Source organism: Balaenoptera ricei, chromosome 9 (genome assembly GCF_028023285.1).
Source record: "Balaenoptera ricei isolate mBalRic1 chromosome 9, mBalRic1.hap2, whole genome shotgun sequence".
Lineage (NCBI taxonomy): Eukaryota > Metazoa > Chordata > Mammalia > Artiodactyla > Balaenopteridae > Balaenoptera > Balaenoptera ricei.
In genome coordinates, this window is record NC_082647.1 from 79,662,242 (window position 1) to 79,685,076 (window position 22,835).

General features: G+C 36.2%; 1 protein-coding gene across 4 annotated transcripts in view; it reads left to right on the forward strand.

The window, feature by feature from the left end:
* SEMA3D (semaphorin 3D) overlaps nucleotides 1-22,835 on the forward strand; it is a 206,623-nt gene that overhangs the window by 74,548 nt on the left and 109,240 nt on the right. For all 4 annotated transcript variants that reach the window (XM_059934032.1, XM_059934031.1, XM_059934034.1 and 1 more), the window contains one exon: nucleotides 20,826-20,986. In XM_059934032.1, coding sequence (XP_059790015.1) covers nucleotides 20,826-20,986 — 161 coding nt within the window. The remainder of the gene's footprint in view (nucleotides 1-20,825; nucleotides 20,987-22,835) is intronic.

The following is a 22,835-nucleotide window of genomic DNA, read 5'->3' on the forward strand; positions in this document are numbered from 1 at the left end:
GCAGGGAAGGAATTTAAAAAATCTCTCAACTCACCCTCAGTACACACACACACACACACACACACACACACACACACACTCACTACCCCCTCACCCCCTCTCCCCCTTGTCCCCCCTTTCTCCTCTCCCCCCTCCCCCTCCCTCTTTCCTATAGCGCCCTGTGGCTGCTGTTAACCATTCATTGCCAGATTGTATGCTAATAATAGAGTAATGATCTTGGCTAGGAGAATTACTGACAATGCTTACAGAATATGCCTCTTTCCACCTATAAGAATTTGGGGACTTTTCTTCGGAAATCATCAGTTCAGCACTATGAAGTAAGTATGCATTAACCATACGCTTGGGAGAATTTCAACAGTTTCCCTAACCACCTCTTCTCTGCCTATCTGAGAGTGTAAAAGGAAAGTAGTTCAAATCCTGATATAATAGTTTTTAAAAGTAGCCTATTCCTGAATAAACAAAGTTATGACATAAAAATCACCGCTAACTTGGGGTTATGATGAGGAAAATTCCTGCCTCTGAGATAATAATCACAACTCTCCTTTGGCATTTTCTCTTTCTCTTATGACTGACTAATGAGTGAAGATCAGCTAGTATCACCCATTGCTTAGTTTTGAGGGAGTCTAAAACTTCGTGCTTGGCATTAAAATACTGCCAGAATGTGAGGTTAGAAAAATCAGTCAAAATGAAAAATTAACTGTATTTTCAAAAATAATTCATTTTTATGAGCACAAAATCAGCTTTGCTTTCCATAACTCAAGCTTCCTTAGGTGCAGACCAGAGACACAGCCAGTATCAGTAGAGTTAGCTACTTTAAACAGCTGCAAGATTATTTTGAGGGATTTCTTAAAGGCCAACAGAAATAAAATAACCATTTTATCCAAAGAATGCTCTTTGATAAAGACTTAGCTTTGAACCTCTGAATCCACAGGAGCTTGTTTGGTTCTATTGTTGTGTAAAGAGATTTCCCCTCAGTTGCATATTTTGAATTCTTGCGCATTTATGCATACTAAATCAGTTTCTTGAGTAACAAGTAAGGAAACTTAGAGGTCAGGATGTTCTGTATTTCTGGGTTTTGTGTTATAAGGGTAATATATATATATATATATGGCCTTACAAGGTGAGCTTCTCACAGTGACTTGTATACTTTATACTGCAGATGTAGTAAATATAATTTTTGAAAAATGACCAACTTCAGTCTTGCAATTACTGTAAACATTTTTTGTATTATAAATCATCATGAAGGAACTCATGCGGGTTAAGGATATTTATACCCAGGAATCATTAGTATCTGCAATGGTATTTGTTTGGAAAACTCCTAAAGATGAGATAGGTAATATAGCTAAAGAGGGAATGGGCAAAAACTTTGAAAAAGGAAGAGAAAAGTCACTGTCCCTCTTGAATTTCTTTACCAGATAGGGAGGCAAACAATAAACAGGTAAACAAACAGATGAAGGTTATTTCAAATAGTGGGAAGTTCTGTCAGGAACATCAAACAGGAGACTGCATCCAGGACCCTACTTAGACTTTAGGACACTATGAAGAACCATCATTTTTATACCCATTTTATAGATAAGAAACATGAGGTCAGAACCTGAAGGCCTTGCCCCAAAGCAAGAAGCTGTTAAGTGGCAGAACTAACTTGTGTGTTTTCATCTCTCTAGTTCCAGGCCCATGTTCTTGCCACCTTGTGCCCTTGAGGGAGACATTGCATGTTCAGGAACACAAATATCAAGATATAAAAAAAAAAAAAAATACAAGGTTTCATTATTACATCTTCGGCAGTATGCTCTTCTCAGTAACTACCAATAGTACTAATTATTTTTTGCTCCTCCAAAACTTATGTCTTTTCATAGAAAAGAAAACTGGAAATCATCTTTAAAATTTTTATCTGCTATTGTATAACTAAACATTAGTGCATTTAATAGAATATTTCTTTATCTTGTTTGAGTCTTCTGAGGAATGAGTGGATAAGTCTATATATTTTTCATTATTTACAAATGACTCTATTTAGCTGTGAAATGTGGTGTGCCTCAAGTAGAGATTCATGGCTATTTGACTCATCTAACTTGTTTGATTTGACTAGTTTTGTATCAGTTCTGTTATCTCGATTGAGTATAGCAGTGAAGAAGGCGGGTTCTGAAGCCAAACTGCTTATTAGGTCTTAACTGCTGTTACTAGTTGTGGGATATATGGATGTTTATTTTATGTACTGCAGTTTCCAAGTGCATTAATTTATTTAATTCTAATGAGGTAGTGTGAAGGTGTCTTGATCCATGTAAAGCACGTAAAACAGTGTTTGGCATAGTAAACATTTAATAAATGCTGTCAATTATTAATTTTTGTGAAACACTATTATCTTGCTAGATATTAATGGTTGTTCCCAGACCAGAGTTTTCCCTATATAAACAAGTTTGAAAAATATTACATAGTTTCCTCCTGGGGATTTACAGCATATATTAAAATTGCTTCTGTTTACTCTCAAACATTTTCTACTAGGGTTAGTTTCCCTCAGTCCAGTACCACCCATAGATTGTGAATTTATTGAAGGTACTTTCCAGTATTTTTATCTTCATGGTCTTCTAGTAGTTAACAAGCCGTTAGGTCATTATTGACTTTGATAAGAGTAGTGTCTTTGAGTGGTTGGTAGCCTTCAGGGTGGGTTAAAAGGAATCATAAAATCATTCAGGAGTTCCTTTCTAAAGTGGACATTTTTGTTGTCAAATCAATGAGAAAGGAAGATGACTTGCTCTGAATATCTCTCCTTAAGTACATAGTAAAGAAACATTATCAATCTTATAGTAAGAATTCCCATATATTTTCTTCTATAGAGCAAGTCATTGATGGTTTAATTTTTAATGGACTCACTTGTTTTCCCAGATGTATTTTCTCTAAACTGAGGCTGTGTGTGGGACTGGGCTTTCGTAGATTTAAGAGATCAAGGATAATATTATTGTGTATTTGATATTCAGCTCTCAGTGGTTAATAACAATAGTTTCTGATGCCCACTGTTTCCAGCCCCATGCTGGCAACAAGGGGATATATTAGCAAGTAGAAGAGGCAAAACTCCCTGGCATCATGTAGTTTATATTCTGATACAGAAAGGTAGACCATACATAAGTACATTACACAGCAAGATGGAAGATGATAAGTGCTATGGAGAAAAATGAATCAGGAAAGTTGATTGGTGGGGGTGTAGTAGTCAAATATGGTGCTCAAGAAAGAGCTCACCCAGAGAGTGATGTTTTCACAGATACTTCAAGAAATTATTGTTGCAAGTCATGCAGATACTCAGGAAAGGAATATTTTTGGCAAAAGGAACAGCAAGTGCAAAAGTCCTGAGGTGAAAAGGTGTCTGGCATGTTCAAGGATCTTAAAGAAGACAGTATGGCAAAAAAACCAGTGGAATGGGAGAAAGAAGAAAATTGATTAAATCAGAGAGTTAATAGGAAGGAAGAAGGATGAGATCCTTTCACTGCTGCCATTGTTAAAACGTTGGTTTTTAGTCTGAGTGTTACGGGAATCCATTGGAGAATTTTGAGCACAGAGGTGACATGGTCTGACTTTCATTATTATAGGATCACTCTGGTTTCTGTACTGTGTGTGCACTGAAAGGGAGAGATCAGGGAAATAGGGAGCCAAGTCTGAGAGGACTGTAATAATCCAGGTGAGAAATGATGGTCTATGAGCCAGACTAGTTGCAGTGGAGGTAGGAGAAGAAGATATGAAGGTAGAGCCAACAGGATTTGTTGATGGATTGGATATGAAGTAAGAGAGAAATCAAATCTGACTCCGTGGTTTTTTTGTTTGTTTGTTTTTGATCTAAGGATGGGGTTACTATTAACTGAGATGGCAGAGACTGTGAAAGAATGTTGTGTGGGAAGATCAAGTGGACATATTCGTTTGAGAAGGCTATTAGATATCTAAGTAAGATGCCTAGAAAGCACTTGAGTATATCATTTTTGGAGTTTATAGGCGATGTCAATTGGAGATTTGGCAGTTAGCATAGAGAAAATTTTAAATCCATGAAACTCTGTGAGATGACTAAGGGATATAGAAAATTTAGAGGATTGAGTTCTGGGATACTCTTAAGTCAGGAAATTAGTGAAAGGAAGACTGAGCATCTAAGTGAACTAAAAGAAGTGCCCAGGTATGTAGGAGAAAAACCAGAAGTTGTGGTGTAGAGAAAGTTAAATGAAGAAAGTAAGAAAAGGGATTATCAGCAGTGTCACATTCAGCTAATGTGTCACGAAAGATAAGTAAAAATTAACATTAAATTTAACAACAGAAGTCTGTTGTCTACCTTGATAAGAGCAGTGTCTTTAAGTGTGGGAGCCAGTGCACAACTCGGATGGATTCTGAAGAGCATGGGCTCGGGAACTGGAGGCAAGTGTAGATGATTCGTTCAAGGAGTTTTCCCATAATAGAGACATGGGCAGTAGTAGCTGGAAGGACAATGAGATCAAGAGACTTGTTTTTTTCATGAGCTAAACAACAGCATATTTATTTGTTAATTGAAATAAGCTAGGAGAGGAATAATTAATGATTCAGGAGAAATGTGGGATAATTCATACCCTATTGAAGAAAATAATGATTTTTTTTTCCTCTAAAATCAGGCTTCTTTTAGAATATATGTTAATAAAACTGGCTTATTTTGCATAGTAAGCTATTGTCTGGTTCATTATCAGTGTCAACTGTTGTGTAGGTGGAAAGAGAGGTTAAACAGATATAAAAATATATTCAGTTTGATATATTGATATAGGTTGTAAGTACTACATATGTTTAGAAAATTGTTATGTAAGGATTTAGAAATAAAACTTCAGAAAGATTAAATAATAACCTCAGAGTCACATAAGTAGATAATTAAAAAGCTGATCCAAGCCTTCTGCATTTCAGTTCAATAGTGTTTGTACTACAACTTGCCTGTATCCAACACTGTGATTTAGTAATGATTAAAATCTATTTAACACTATGTAGAGCATTCTTCTAAACATGATTGATCTGTAGAGGTTCACAGAGTGGTAGAAGTTACCTAATAATATACGGTAACATATGATGTAATATTGCCATACAAAAGTATCATATAAAAAGTGTTCCTGGAATTAGGAGCATACATAAAAATCACTGAGGCCTATGTGGTCAGCAGTGTCCTCCTGGCAGGGTAAAGGAGAGCTACATCATGAGACACTTGAATTGCATCCTTGTTATGCATAAATATGGAAGGAACTTATAAGGGCATAATTTAAGTAAAGGCAAATTTTTCTGGGATTAAACCCAGTCCACTATTTTTTGGTTAAAATAGGTTTCTTTGAATAGATCGTATACTGTATATAGTTGGTTTACTATTCTGTAAATTACTGAGAAGATAAAATTTTTTATATACGATTTCTTGATATATGACTTCACTTACCTAAAATTTGGCTCTAATTTCTTGGGTCTTATTAAAGGAATTTTTACAGTGAGATTCTTTCAGTATAAATGTAAAAATATAAGTTTACAGGTATTTTTTAAATGAATGTCATTGGGTCTTTTTAACAGAAAATTTAGCAAATGCCTCTCTCTTTCTTAAGAACTTGTAATATACATTTTGCATTTTTCTGAGTCCTTTCAACATGCTGTTTTAACCCTATTAATACAAAAGAGGCATAAATTAAAGCTAAAGTGCTTTTTACTTAGAAAGAAAGATACTCATAAAGAGGTTTATTTCACTAAAGCCAAAGTGAGCCAGACACAGTCTAGAAAATAAGATAAATATTTCAGTAATCCCAATGGAATGGTAAAGTGGAGGAAGCAATAGAAGTGAACTTGTCTGTGGGTATGTTCCATAAAAACAGTAAGTAGAATTGTTTTGAAAAAGAACCTTGCTTTTCTAAGTAATGATAAATCTTAAAATATAAAATATAGCTGTAATGGGTGATAGGGCTTAGAGTTAGAAGACCTCGATAGGTCTTAGCTTTCTCTAAGAAAAAAGAGAAAATTTCTAGGTTTTAGCTTTCTCTGCCATGTACTGTTCTTGTACCATTAGAACAGTTGTTTGCTCTTTCTGAATCTACGTTTTCTCATCTGGAAATTAGTGATCATCCTTTGGTTAAGGATCAAATGAAATAATAGAGGAAAACTCCTTGGAAGTTATAAAGCACAAATGGATATTATGATAGGCTTCAAAGAGAGACCAGACATAATATATTACTGAATTAATTAAAGTAAAATGTGAAGAAAATTCAAGGTCTTTAAAAATATATTTAGGCATCTTGGATACAATTTCTCCTGCCACACATAATAGGACATTTACTTGAAAGTCAATTAATAAATCATAACTTGTCATCTTTACATTTTCCTTCCAGGTTAATGCATATTAAATGAATGTACTTCTCTTCTTTGTATGAGAAAATGGAGGGGAAAAAGTTTTATATGTCATTGGTTGAAACTAAGTAGGTTATTTATCACTTATAGCAATTAAGTTAGTTATAAGTTAATCACATTGGTCACATCTGTACATCTCTTATTCTAACAATGTAGTATTGTAGAGGAAAAATAATAATAATTTGGCTATTTTGCATAAATAAACACATCATCATATAAGGGTTTGAGAGAAACTGTAGTGTGGAGAAGAAAGAGAGTCCAGCACTTCAAGGCAATTGGGGCCACAGTGTTCTTTAGCTTTTCTACTCCAGCTGTGGTTCAAGGACCAGTAGCGCCAGCATAATTTTAGAGCTTGTTAGAAATGCAGAATCTCAGGCCCCCTCCCAGACTTCTCAGTGAGAGTCCATTTTTTAGCAAGAATCCCAGCTGATCGGAATGCATGTTAATCCTGAGAAGCACTGCTTTTAGAGTGTTTTATTTCCAACTCCCTCCTCTTCCCACCTCCCTCTCCTCCATCCTCCCACCCTCAAAACACACAGGAGCATTTGGATATCACAACAGGAATCTCTTATGATTGCAAAGCATTAGAGCCACAATTGGGTCTCCAAATGGCACATTAACCTCTCTGAATTATTAATAATCCTGTAATAAATCCTGGTTTAGATGGAAGGTAGATAAACTAACATAAACAAGAATCACTAGTTTGAAAAATCATCAGTTAAATGTTTGTTAGACTTCTTATGTGAAAGAAGAGGTGATGAATTGCAGCAATGATTTAGACATTATTCTTATCTGCTAGGGCTTCTAGTCTTTTTAAGGGACAAAATAACTGCAAAAAGATTGATGCCATAGGATTAGGGTAAATAAAACCAAACATTTCAAAGAATTTCGGAGGAGGTTGGGTGAGAAATTGAACTTTGAACATTGGAAGAAATTTAGAGTTTATTGAATGAAGTATATGTTGGCATTGGAGGATTTTGATCATGAAATTCTAACTTAATTCTAATTTAAGGGAAAAAAACAGAATAGACAGCATCATGTGGGAGAGATTGGAGAGGGAGGGGGGCAAGGAACAAGGTTGTTTAGGAGCCTGTTATAGTAATTTTGAGAAGCAGTAATATGGCTCTTAGCCTGGCTGATGATAAGAATAAGTGTTTAGGAAGAAGAATAGATAATTTGCATGAGGAAATCTGTAAGGCTTTAAATTTACCTGGAAGCTGATGTGAGGGAAATGCAATATACTTACAGGTAGCAATTATTTAAATAGGGGAATAAAAGAGTAAGGGAATAAGGAAGAGTAACTAAAAACGATTCTGTTATCTTGAGCCTGGGAACTAGGTCATGTCATTAAAGTCATTATAGTCAGTAGGACCAGGTGGTTGGGGGAGAAATGACAGTACCAAGCAGGCTACTGGAAATTCTGATCTGTGACTTAGGAGAGGCAGTGGGGTTTTAGGTGTCTATTTTGAAGTCATCAGCAGAGAACTAACAATTTATGGGAAACTATAAATGGAAAACATGATCTCATTGTTTATGCCCTGTAATACTGCCTGAAATTAGGGAAGACATTATTCTGTGACTGTATCTTGAATCTCCCTCTTGGAAGTCCATAAGCATATTCTGATGCAAATTCTGTGCACACCTGTACAGAATTATCTTCCTTGGGTAAGCTAGAGGACCCTTTCTGGAGAAAACCTAGAGAAAAGTTGCACAGATAACTGACATCTGTTTGTTCTGAATGAAAAGCCAAAAGGAAATTTTCCTGAATCAGTGGAAATTAATTTTCAGATCAGATGTCACACTGAATGCCCAGCATGATAAGTGAAAAACAAAACAAGACATATTCAGGCCAATTATTTTAAGTTTTATAATAGCAAGAGTGAGGAGGTGAAAGGAAAAACACAAGACATTCAAAAGCTTGGGACACTGATGGCATGAGACTTCTAAACCATAACTTTGGAAGCCGGAGGATAGTATATAAATGCCTCAGCTCTCTCAGGGTGAAAGCTATTCAGCCCAGGATTCTATAGTTAGCCCAATTATCAACAAAGGTAAATTAAAGACATTTTCACACATGGAAAATTTCAAAAATATAAGTCACAGTCACTCTTTTTTAGGAAACTTCTGGAGATGTCCTCACCCAAATAAGAAAATAAATCAAAGAGGAAAGACATGGGATCCAGGAAAAATGAGTTTCATACTAGGAGAGTGGTAGAAGGAAGTTTGAGCAAGTTATTCCTGAGGCCAGAGAATAGACAGTCCAGATTGGAGCAGGAGGAAGAAAGGGCCAAAAGGGGATGTTTCCTGGAGGAAAACAAAAAACAATCTGACAGAGTTTCATTTGAAAATTTTATGGAGGCATTTTTCAGAAGGTGTGGAAAGTTTTGATCATGATATTAAGGAAGTCTAAGCAAATGTCACAATTGGGAAATTATTAACAAAAGCAACATTTTTTTTTTTTCAAGAAAGAAAGTATAATCAGAGAACACTATTTTTTTTTTAACATCTTTATTGGAGTATAATTGCTTTACCATGGTGTGTGAGTTTCTGCTTTATAGCAAAGTGAATCAGCTATACATATACATATATCCCCATATCTCTTCCCTCTTGCGTCTCCCTCCCTCCAACCCTCCCTATCCCACCCCTCTAGGTGGTCACAAAGCACCGAGCTGATCTCCCTGTGCTATGTGGCTGCTTCCCACTAGCTATCTATTTTACATTTGGTAGTGTATATAAATCCATGCCACTCTCTCACTTCATCCCAGCTTACCCTTCCCCCTCCCCGTGTCCTCAAGTCCATTCTCTAAGTCTGCCTCTTTATTCCTGTCCTGCCCCTAGGTTCTTAAGAACCATTTTTTTTTTTTTGTAGATTCCATATATATGTGTTAGCATATGGTATTTGTTTTTCTCTTTCTGGCTTACTTCACTCTGTATGACAGATTCTAGGTCCATCCACCTCACTACAAATAACTCAATTTTGTTTCTTTTTATGGCTGAGTAATATTCCATTGTATATATGTGCCACATCTTCTTTATCCATTCATCTGTTGATGGACACTTAGGTTGCTTCCATGTCCTGGCTATTGTAAATAGAGCTGCAATGAACATTGTGGTACATGTCTCTTTTTGACTTATGGTTTTCTCTGGGTATATGCCCAGAGGTGGGATTGCTGGGTCATATGGTAGTTCTATTTTTAGTTTTTTCAGGAACCTCCATACTATTCTCCATAGTGGCTGTATCAATTTACATTCCCACCAACAGTGCAAGAGGGTTCCCTTTTCTCCACACCCTCTCCAGCATTTATTGTTTGTAGATTTTCTAATGATGGCTATTCTGACTGGTGTGAGATGATATCTCATTGTAGTTTTGATTTGCATTTCTCTAATGATTAACGATGTTGAGCATTCTTTCATGTGTTTGTTGGCAATGTGTGTATCTTCTTTGGAGAAATGTCTATTTAGGTCTTCTGCCCAGTTTTGGATTAGGTTGTTTGTTTTTTTGATATTGAGCTGCATGAGCTGCTTGTAAATTTTGAAGATTAATCCTTTGTCAGTTGCTTCATTTGCAAATATTTTCTCCCATTCTGAGGGTTGTCTTTTCGTCTTGTTTATTGCTTCCTTTGCTGTGCAAAAGCTTTTAAGTTTCATTAGGACCCATTTGTTTATTTTTGTTTTTATTTCCATTTCTCTAGGAGCTGGGTCAAAAAGGATCTTGCTGTGATTTGTGCCATGGAGTGTTCTGCCTATATTTTCCTCTAAGAGTTCAATAGTGTCTAGCCTTACATTTGGATCTTTAATCCATTTTGAGTTTATTTTTGTGTATGGTGTTAGGGAGTGTTCTAATTTCATTCTTTCGCATGTAGCTGTACAGTTTTCCCAGCACACTTATCGAAAAGGCTGTCTTCTCTCCATTGTATATTCTTGCCTCCTTTATCAAAGATAAAGTGACCATATGTGCATGGGTTTATCTCTGGGCTTTCTATCCTGTTCCATTGATCTATATTTCTGTTTTTGTGCCAGTACCATACTGTCTTGATTACTGTAGCTTTGTAGTATAGTCTGAAGTCAGGGAGCCTGATTCCTCCAGCTCCGTTTTTCTTTCTCAGGATTGCTTTGGCTATTCTGGGTCTTCTTTGTTTCCACACAAATTGTGAAAATTTTGTTCTAGTTCTGTGAAAAATGCCAGTGGTAGTTTGATAGGGATTGCATTGAATCTATAGATTGCTTTGGGTAGTATAGTCATTTTCACAATGTTGATTCTTCCAATCCAAGAACATGGTATATCTCTCCATCTGTTGGTATCATCTTTAATTTCTTTCATCAGTGTCTTATAGTTTCTGCATACAGGTCTTTTGTCTCCTTAGGTAGGTTTATTCCTAAGTATTTTGTTCTTTTTGTTGCAATTGTAAATGAGAGTGTTTCCTTAATTTCATTTTCAGATTTTTCATCATTAGTGTATAGGAATGCCAGAGATTTCTGTGCATTAATTTTGTATCCTGCTATTTACCAAATTCATTGATTAGCTCTAGCAGCTTTCTGGTAGCATCTTTAGGATTCTCTATGTATAGTGTCATGTCATCTGCAAACAGTGACAGTTTTACTTCTTTTCCGATTTGGATTCCTTTTATTTCTTTTTCTTCTCTGATTCCTGTGGCTAAAACTTCCAAAACAATGTTGAATAATAGTGGTGAGAGTGGGCAATCTTGTCTTGTTCCTGATCTTAGTGGAAATGGTTTCAGTTTTTCACCATTGAGAATGATGTTGGCTGTGGGTTTGTCATATATGGCCTTTATTGTGTTGAGGTAGGTTCCCTCTATGCCTACTTTCTGGAGGGTTTTTATCATAAATGGGTGTTGAATTTTGTCAAAAGCTTTTTCTGCATCTATTGAGATGATCATATGGTTTTTCTCCTTCAATTTGTTGATATGGTGTATCACATTGATTGATTTGCATATATGGAAGAATCCTTGTATTCCTTGGATAAACCCCAGTTGATCATGGTGTATAATACTTTTAATATGCTGTTGGGTTCTATTTGCTAGTATTTTGTTGAGGATTTTTGAATTTATATTCATCAGTGATATTGGCCTGTAGTTTTCTTTCTTTGTGACATCTTTGTCTGGTTTTGGTATCAGGGTGATGGTGGCTTCGTAGAATGAGTTTGGGAGTGTTCCTCCCTCTGCTATATTTTGGAAGAGTTTGAGAAGGATAGGTGTTAGCTCTTCTTTAAATGTTTGATAGAATTCGCCTGTGAAGCCATCTGATCCTGGGCTTTTGTTTGTTGGAAGATTTTTAATCACAGTCTCAATTTCAGTGCTTGTGATTGGTCTGTTTATATTTTCTATTTCTTCCCGGTTCAGAAGGTTGTGCTTTTCTAAGAATTTGTCCATTTCTTCCAGGTTGTCCATTTTATTGGCATAGAGTTGCTTATAGTAATCTCTCATGATCCTTTGTATTTCTGCAGTGTCAGTTGTTACTTCTCCTTTTTCATTTCTAATTCTATTGATTTGAGTCTTCTTTTTTTTTCTTGATGAATCTGGCTAATGGTTTATCAATTTTGTTTATCTTCTCATAGAACCAGGTTTTAGTTTGATTGATCTTTGCTCTCATTTCCTTCATTTCTTTTTCATTTATTTCTGATCTGATCTTTATGATTTCTTTCCTTCTGCTAACTTTGGGGTTTTTTTGTTCTTCTTTCTCTAATTGCTGTAGGTGTAAGGCTAGGTGGTTTATTTGAGATGTTTCTTGTTTCTTAAGGTAGGATTTTATTGCTATAAACTTCCCTCTTAGAACTGCTTTTGCTGCCTCCCATAGGTTTTGGGTTGTCATGTTTTCATTGTCATTTGTTTCTAGGTATTTTTTGATTTCCTCTTTGATTTCTTCAGTGATCTCTTGGTAATTAAGTAGTTTATTTTCATTTATTTATTTATTTTTTATTTATTTATTTTTTAATTTTTGTCTGCGTTGGGTCTTTGTTGCTGTGCGCGGGCTTTCTCTAGTTGTGGCGAGAGGGGGCTACTCTTCGTTGCGGTGTGCAGGCTTCTCATTGCGGTGGCTTCACTTGTTACGAAGCAGGGGCTCTAGGCAGGCGGGCTTCAGTAGTTGTGGCACACAGTCTCAGTAGTTGTGGCTCACGGGCTCTAGAGCACAGGCTCAGCAGTTGTGGTGCACGGACTTAGTTGCTCTGTGGCATGTGGGATCTTCCTGGACCAGGGCTCAAACCCGTGTCCCCTGCATTGGCAGGTGGATTCTTAACCACTGCGCCACCAGGGAAGCCCTATTAAGTAGTTTATTGTTTAGCCTTCCTGTGTTTGTAGTTTTTACAGATGTTTTCCTGTAATCGATGTCTAATCTCATAGCGTTGTGGTCGGAAAAGATACTTGATACGATTTCAATTTTCTTAAATTTACCAAGGCTTGATTTGTGACCCAAGATATGATCTATCCTGGAGAATGTTCCATGAGCACTTGAGAAGAAATTGTATTCTGCTGTTTTTGGATGGAATGTCCTATAAATATCAATTAAATCCATCTTCTTTAATGTATCATTTAAAGCTTGTACTTCCTTATTTATTTTCATTTTGGATGATCTGTCCATTGCTGAAAGTGGGGTGTTAAAGTCCCCTACTATGATTGTGTTATCGTCGATTTCCCCTTTTGTGGCTGTTAGTATTTGCTTTATGTATTGAGGTGCTCCTATATTGGATGCATAAATATTTACAATGGTTATAACTTCTTCTTGGATTGATCCCTTGATCATTATGTAGTGTCCTTCTTTGTTTCTTGTAATAGTCTTTTTTAGAGAACACTACTTTTCAAAGTAGGGAAGAATATTTACCTTGCGATAGTAATGGAATGATTAAATATACCTTTTATAAGAATGGACATACCGTAATGTTAGGAGCTTGGTTGGAGGGAATGAGTTGGCATAAGAAAGCTAGAACTCTCAACTTCTATAAACAGGAATTCAGTGGAAATGTCTGAAAATGATGTTTTAAAAGGTAGTAGTACATACATATTATTTGTATATATGAAAATAAATAGAAAATAAACTACTAAATGTGTTAATATGGGTTCTAGATTAGAGGTGGACAGAGGTGGGAGAAGAGACAGATGGGCTTATATACGCCTTTTTACTTTACTTTTTGATATGTGTATACTTAACTTCGATTAATATAATTAATTTAAAAAGTAATATTGTTATAAAAGATTGTTATATTTTAAGTTATTCTCACAACTCTTTGCTCTGTACATTAACTTGTGGTGATCTTAGCTTGCGGAATTATTTGCTCTTGTGATATTTGTCTTGCTATTTAGAATCAGTAATAGATGGTGTATTAAGGTATGACTTTTCTAAGTTTTTTAAAAATTAAATACACATACTAGATTGAAAACAAACTCATATTCACTTGTGACATGGTGTTTTGATTTTAAATATACCTTGAAATTTGAAAAGGGAGAAATTCTCAATACTTTGAAGGGAATTGAGAAAATAATTGTCAAAGTAGAATCTGTCTTTCCCAGAATTATCCTCTCAACTAGTTCTGAGGCAGTTTATTCTATTATTGAATTGTTCTTCTGGAAATGCATCAGTTATTTAGAGACTAATTTTCATTTTGGGATGAGCAGTTTGCTCCCTTTACTCAATTCCGGACCCAAACTGAGAACAGGCTTTGGGGGTTGGGGGATGGTAAGGGTGTTTTGGTAGCCAAAACATTTATGGGAACTATGGGACGAAGGAGTTCCATAGAAAGAATCTTGGGAGACTAACGGTTGGCATGGAAGCCCAGGGAATTCAGAGATCAAGGGGGAGAAGCTGAATTTATGGGGAAGGCAGGAAAAAAAACGCCTTTCCTTCTTTATTTAGACAGTTTTGCAGAGAACACACTGGAGATGTGACTGTATTCAAGAACCCTCAGAACAGCCCTACTGATATAATGGCTATTTCCTTGAGGAAAAAGAGGGAGTAGGTGTGGCAAGAATTTGTGCTTTTGTGCTGAATATCCTGAGATGGTAGGGAAAGGTGACAGGGTATTTTTTGGGGGGTTGTTTTTTGTTTGTTTGTTTCTTTTGCTTTGTTTTTTTTTTTTTTGGCAAGTGCCGAGTCCTAACCACTGGACCACCAGGGAATCCCCAAGTTGACAGGGTTTTGATCTGGATTCATTGTTGGCTGTAAGCTTTCTCTGCTGAGAAATTCTACTGGAAATTGACTTTTCTCAAAGGTGATTTTATTTTTACCCCATGAAATTCTGCCTTTAATAACTTTGATTTTCTTCTTTAAAAAAAGATCTTCCTGTGAAGTGTTCTTTAAAGGATATGGGAAGCCATTTTTTAGCTATGTAGTCTTTTCGTGAGATTGTCAACTCCACCCAGTATAGAATTTCTGGCAATAAATGCAGGAATTCAAGGGTTTGGGATTTTATTCATTTCACAGTGAATCATTGAGGAAGTCTGTGCTGCTTAATCCTAAATTTATTAGATTCAGCGTGACTGACCACTCCTTTCCTCTCTGGGATAGCGAGGAAGACTGTAGAGCATCAGGTCAAATGTTTCTTCAGGCTGAATGAACAATTATATGAAGGGACACTAAAAGCGAGATACAAAGAATTCTTTTCAGAACAAGCATTTATTTCAAATAGGAGCAGGGACTGTGGGATCTTCGGCCTTGCCCTCACATGGAGGGGCATGTGGCTGTAGGTGAGGGGATTCAGTGCTGCTGTATTTTGCCACGAAGAGAAAACTGGTTTTGTGAAGCCCGCTTAACCATTCTGGACCTCACTGAATTGGTAACAGAGGAGTCCAACAGGTTTATTGAGAAGATCTCCCTTTAGCTCTAATTGCCATATACCGTATTTCTGTTCTTCCCAAAGGTTAGAGGCTACCTGCTCGAAAGAACAGAGCAATGGCCTGGAGTAAATAGATGAATGACAGTTTGTTACTTGATACGTTGTCCGTTTTAACAAAGTTCAATATTAGGTTCTAATGCCCTAGAACTCCAGGGTTGGAAGGTGATCAGAGACCGTTTAGTTTCTCTACCCACTGTATTGGCGAGAATTGTGTTATTTGGCTTTTGCTAATGGAGACACAGAGAGGAAGTTCTTTCTATTTTACTATTAAAAATATTTAACAGTCTACTACTTTAAGTACTGTTGTCCTTTGTCACAAGTATATTCTTGGGACTTCCCTGGTGGTCCAGTGGTTAAGACTCCGTGCTCCCAATGCACGGAGTTAACCCCAGGGCATGGGTTTGATCCCTGGTCGGGGAACTAAGGTCCTGCGTCCCACATGCCACAAGGTGTGGCCTAAATGAATAAATAACTAGATAAATAAAGTCTCCAGCCACTGGAAAAAAAAAAGTATATTCTCATTTTTGTTGTGGATGAGCATTTTCTCTCCACTAGGCTGTGAGGTCCATAAGAATGGAACTTGTTATCAGTCGTTGGAGCATGTGCACAGTACCTGTGCGATCTTAGATGAGTCAGTTGTTTGCTTTCAAAAATCTAGTTTTATGAGGGTAGAGACTTACTTTGTTGTGTTAGAAATGAGAAATTATTCTAAATATGTTATTAACTGTGTGTGGGAGACATACAATTTACCTGTGACTTCTGGTAAGATATCAGCAGATGTTGATGAACTCTGGACATACTCTTCAGCAATGCACACATACATACAAATATAGGAAAATACCATGCTGTTTATAGGAGTTTTGAACCTCAGAACCAATCCTGTTGCTCTGCAGTGGTTTATTGATCATGGATTATGAACATCTGCTCTGTGTCATCATTCAATTAAAATCCATCATGTGCATGATTTCCATAGTTAAACTAGTGGAGTAAACGATGAATCATAACTTTGCTGCGTTTATTTCAGAAATAGTCAGCTGTAGATTTTTCAAGAATGTATTGAGAACAAGAGTGGGAATTTGAGGGCCTGGGTGATTGAGTGAGATTACAAACTGAGAACAAGGTGATAGGACAATGAATTGCTAAAAGAACGGCTAGAAGGAGTGATTATGGTAGTTTCGGTCAAAGGTTTAGGTAGATGGAACAAAGAATGCATTTAGGACCTAGAAGTCTGAGAAAAGGTTGTATTTGTTAAGTAAGTACAGAGCAGGCCCTATCTGAATGGCATTTGTGAAGCCATTCACCCCACCACCAAAGGGGGAAAAAAAACAAGATGGAGTTTCTGTTCAAAAGGATTATAAACTGTGGACAGTCTTAAAAATCAGGTGAGACTTGCCAGTTTAAGAAAAGAAAAAATAAAGCTTTGCAATATATTGCCAAATTATTAGTCTTTAACTTGCATGAGTTTGCAGCCTGCACAGCTCACATCCATATCTGATTCCTGAAACCCTGGGAGTGTATCAGCTTTAGGTGTTAAGATTCAGACTCCGGATTTAACTTTTTTTTTCTAGGCTTTTGTTGATGATCCCGTGGAAACAAAAATGACTTTGCTTGGTTTGGCAGAAATGCAAGAAAGATAAACTGTTTGGGGAAGAGGGAACCTGTTCCAATCCCTGTCCCAAGGTCTTTTCAAAATGTGTGCATCAGCCTGAGAAATTTTCATATGTAATGCCTAAGTCCAGTTATTTAGTTTGGCTACGAAGCATCAAGCATCAGGGAAGCATGCTTTAATCGTTTTGATGCTAACATTGTTACAAGGCAACGTTAAATCATTTTAAAGTGTTAATGCTTCAGGTTAGTCACTATTTTTGCAGCTGTTTTTCCTTGTGAAATTTGTTTGAAACTAAAACCAATAGAATTAGTTATGGTAAAAGAAAATAAAGCAAATGATGACCTCGACTTTATTTTTCTCACTGTTTGCGTAGAGACGGAAAATGAGACTCAAGATTCTTAAACGTCTTCCTCTTCCCGTTAGCACTGCCATAATTCAGGGACTCACCACGTTTCAGAAACTTCTGGGGAGCCTCTCTGCCCCCATCTTTCCTGATTCTCATCCATCCTGAACACTGCAGCCAGACTTATTTTTGTAATACTCAGCTCTAGTCTCTGTCACTTTTCCTGCACAAAATACGTTAGTGGCTTTCAGTTACGTACACAGTACCCGACCTCCGCAGCCTGCCGTCTTATGCCCTAATTACCTGGAGGCATCCTCACTTCTCACTGCCCCTGCCTCTTCTCTCTGTTGCAGCCTACTGAACTACTACAATTCCCCAAATTTATTAAAGTGCTTAATTTGTCTCAGACTCTGAGATACGTGCTGGGGTTTCCAAGATAAGTAAGGCCTGGTCTTGGCCCTGAAGGAACTCATACCCCATAGTAGGAGATAACATTAAACATGCAGTACGTAAGTGTAATATACGATGGTGTATACCCTTGTACATTCTCGTACTCTTCTGCTTGGAATAAACTTTTCTTTATGTTTTTCCTGTTAAGCTTCTGTCTGTCCTTCAAGACTGTTCACAAGTATCACCTCCTTTTGTAAGGTGATGCACAATTAATTACTTGAAAGATTTGTTAGCATTTTGTATACACTTGTATTATAATTTATTGTGCTTATGTTGTATTGTCTATGCATATCTATTTGCACAGGGATCTGTGAGCTCCTTGACGGTAGGACTCAGCCATTCCACAACCTTAAGCAGCATGTTCAATGCTTAACACGTACTAGAAGCTTATAAATATTTGTGGACAGAGTAGCTTTTTAATGTTATTCCAATATTATTTTAAAAAACATAGAGCTGTTCTAATCTTCATTAGTCAGATTTAATGGAAGGTGAGATAATACTCTTTAATAGAACTCATTTGGCCCAAACCAGAGTTTAATATTCAAAGTAACAGGTAATGTTTTTTGAACTTTTCCTATTTTCAAGGCATTGTTCTAAGAACTTTATATAAATTACCTCCTTTAATCATCATGAGGATTATGAGTTGGAAAATATGACTTCTTTTTATAGATTTTATATAGAGTTTTAAAAATACATCATTATTATAATAGCTGATAGTTACATAGCACTTCCTGTGTGCTAGGCACTATTCTAATGCCTATGTTTACTCATTATTCCTCACATCTACGTGATTTATTACATAGTTTCTATTAATTATTATCCCCATTTTATAGATGAGAAGGCACAGAGAGTTTAAATTTGTTGTCCTCGATCACACAGCCAGAGTTGCAAAACTAGGATATGATGCAACTGATCTGGGCCTAAAGCTCACACTCTTGCTTATTAGGCTAAGCCATGTTTCATTTTGTAATTAACATTGCAATGCGTAGTTCAAAATAGTTGATTATAATCCATGGACACTTGAAATAGTATGGATTTATAACCTAAAACCTACTTTCCTCTATTAATTAGGTCAAGATATCCTCTTGGAAATCCCCTTACATACTTTCCATTTTGCCGGTTTCATTCTTAGTTAAACAAGGGGAAATCCCATGGGAGATACAGAATTGCGTGATTGAATGAAGGTTTGTGTGAAATGTTTTCTCTTGTTAAGGCTTTAGATCGTTATCTGTCTTGTCTGTTCTCTTGGTTCCATTCTTTCCCTTCTGTTCTACTTTGCAATTAATATGGAATATTTACTGGATATCAGCCCTGCAAAAATAGGCTTATTACTACATTTGAAGATGCTAAAATATATTATCCCATTTTGTCTCTGGTCTGAAAAACGATTAATGTTTTATTTAACTTTAGTAGAAAAATAATTCGTGTAGAGTTAAGACTTCGATCCAGGGTGCACAAAGCATGATTCATAAATATTAATAAGACATTTATGTTTGGTAAAGCCACACTCACTTGAGAATTCAAGTAGTATCGTATCTTCTTCAGCATATGACCTTTTAGTTTGTCAAAACTAAGACAAAAAAATCTATCTTAGTGACTAAAAGAAGTAACATTTAACCATTGTAAATTAGAAAAGTAGAGTGACAGGAATTCTCAAAAACATGAAATAGTAATAAAGCCCACAGTTTATGGACGGAATATATAGGCTTTAAATTTAAGGGACTCAAATATCCATTTTACAGAGATTGAAAACTGCCATTACACATTTTAGAAGCATCTTGATGCCTGTTTCTAAGACATCGTCTCTTTTTACTTTTCTCATCAATTGATAATGAATTGCTTGAACATAATGATTTAGTCTTAAAGTCCAGTAACATATAATGGACTTTAATAAAAGTGATGAGTGATATTATTATCTTATTGGTAATTAATAGTCTAGGGTTTTACAAAATGAGAGGGTATGTTTTGTACTTGGGGTGAAACATATTGAAAAGATTTGGGCTCCTGTAAACTCAGACCTAAATTTATTTATTTAGTTAGTTTGGTTTTTTTTCGCTTTTTGGTTTTTTTGGCCATGCCACATGGCTTGCGGGATCTTAGTTCCTTGACCAGAGATTGAACCTGGGCCCTCAGCAGTGAGAGCATGGAGTCCTAACCACTAACCCTCAGACCTAAATTTAAATAGGAATCTGTTCATATCACAATTATAACTGAAACAAAGAATTAGGCCCAGTAACAAACCAAAGAAAAATGGAGACTGGGACTGAGGTTATATTATCAGCTTTGCCACCCTAGTTTTGTGACTTTAGGGCATGTGGCTTCATCTTGATGGAATCAAACACCTCCATTTATAAAATCATGAATTTGCATTAATTGATTTTTAAGGTCCCTTCTTGCTTTATAATTCTAATTCCATCACTGGTTCAGGATCACATCTCCCTCAGAATCCATTGCTTCTTTGTTTACATCTTGCTGTATATGTGAAATAGGCACTGTAATCTTCCAGACATGGGGTCAATCTGAACACTATCAAAAGTAGAAGGGAAAAAAAATGCCTGAGATTTATCACACACTTAGTTTGCTGCTTACTTTGCATATATTGGTAATTTGATCAGTTTGCAAATCTTACTGTAGGTAGATGCTTTAATTTATAACTTAAGAAGGCAGGGACTTCCCTGGTGGCGCAGTGGTTAAGACTCCGCCTGCCAATGCAGGAGACACAGGTTCAAGCCCTGGTCCGGAAAGATCCCACGTTCCATGGAGCAACTAAGCCCGTGCGCCACAACTACCTGGACATCGCAATGAAGAGTAGCCCCCGCTCGCCTGCCGCAACTAGAGAAAGCCCATGTGCAGCAACAAAGACCCAATGCAGCCAAAAATAGATAAATAGATTTATTTTTTAAAAAGGTATTTAAAAAAAAGGTAAACAGCATTGTGAGAAATTTTGCATTTATTGCTTTTGTGTTAACATGTTTTATATTCATTTTTGATAATAAGATAAACATTGTGTCAATAAAATCAAATATAATAAGTTGCATCTATTGCTAAATGAGTATGTGCTAAAAACTGTATATTGTTTTCATATATCTAAATTGGAGCTTTCATGCTGTGTATCTGCATTTACAAAGTGGAACAGTGTGTGTATGGAGGCAAATAAAGATTTTGCTTATTCAGAATTTTTTCTTTCTTTTTATCCTTCTTTTACTTGCCCGTAGACTTGCTGCTTTCAAATAGCTGTATTCCCTTTTTGGGCTCATCAGAAGGACTGGATTTCCAAACCATTCTGTTAGATGAGGAGAGGGGCAGGCTGCTGCTGGGAGCCAAGGACCACATCTTCCTGCTCAGTCTGGTTGACTTAAACAAAAATTTTAAGAAGGTCAGTTTATTTCTATATAGTTGACTGGATGCATTTATTTTCATCTATGCCCTTTTCCTTCTCTTTTGTTTTGTTTTAAGTGATTCAGTGTCAAATGCAGTAGGTCATTTACATGTCAAAAAAGAACATGTTAAAAGAACTTATTGCCTCTGATACATGTTTTTGGATTTTTATGGATTTAAGTAGAAGAGTGAGTGTAATACTAAAACCTTTGAAAATCTGAATGAAAGGCATGAAAAGTTAGTAAATGGATACTACTGCAAAGTTTTGGATTTAAAAGCTGGAAAATGAGTTATTCATGAAATATTAATATTTATATCTGTAGCAATTACTGTAAAATTAAATTTTTATTAATTTTCAATGAACAAATAAGCATACTTAATGATAGTGTGACTCTGGTAGCATTTTAGCACTACACTGGTTTCTCCACACTCTCCTTTTATATCTGAGCAAGTTTCTTCTATGGCCCAGTCACATTCAGATAGTGAAGATGAATAATGCCTCACTTGTGGGCTCATTAAGAACAATCTTAGCACTTAAAAGAAATATATACTAGTTATTCAAAACCCATAAAGCAATTGCTGTTGTATCCTACATTTTCAACTAGCACTGTGATACCCAAAGAAAAGACTGTCACACTGTTTTATCAATTATTGTTAGCCAGTAATTTAGTAAATATCAATATCTATGCAAACAAAAATGGATACAAAGACTACAAGAGTTGAATGACTGATGAGAAGACATAATATTTGACCTATTCTGCATCTATGAGGTAACTTTGTTTTTTCTTTCTCTTCTTTGCCAGAAGAAATACTACTGCAAAAGAAATACTAGGAGCCATTTCAAGCTTTCAGGTCAATAGTTCCCAACACTGAGTTAATAGAGACTTCTTCCCATTCAGAGTTTTTTGTAGGTCATTCTTGGACTTTGAAGCTTCATATGGCTTTCACCTACAATGACCACTTTAACTTAATCCTCTAATTTTGAGTTATTAAAATAACTAAATATCGGTTCAGTTATTTGAGTATTATCAGCGCTCAGGTCTTCAGTCTACATAGGCAAAATATTTGTCACCATATGTGTTACTATCACTTAATGAACACATGCATTAGAAACAATGTTTTTGCTCCTCTAATCATTTAATTTTTAAGTAGTTGTTCCACACATTTTTGAGGTCCACCAAAGGAAAAGGAATAATTTTTTATGAATGCTCAGGTATGATAAAGAAATAATCTTTGAATGCAAATGTATACGCATGCATTCCATGTAATATGGGTTTCTAGAAGAATAATGAGGGCTAAAATATTTCCAGTAGTTGTTCTTGACTTGTGTTAGTCCAAACACACAAACTCATAAGGTTATCTTATTTTTTTTGGAATTATTATTATTCTGCAGCCTAGATATTGTTTACAGTAAGGTGGAATAAACAGCTGATTATGTGCTAGAATTTGAAACACTTGTCCTTTTATTCTGCCATTATAGCTCCATTCCATTTATTCTTTTTTTTTTTAACATCTTTATTGGAGTATAATTGCTTTTGCTTTACAATGGTGTGTTAGTTTCTGCTTTATAACAAAGTGAATCAGTTATACCTATACATATGTTCCCATATCTCTTCCCTCTTGCGTCTCCCTCCCTCCCACCCTCCCTATCCCACCCCTCTAGGTGGTCACAAAGCACCGAGCTGATCTCCCTGTGCTATGCGGCTGCTTCCCACTAGCTATCTATTTTACGTTTGGTAGTGTATATATGTCCATGCCACTGTCTCACTTTGTCCCAGCTTACCCTTCCCCCTCCCCATATCCTCAAGTCCATTCTCTAGTAGGTCTGTGTCTTCATTCCCGTTTTG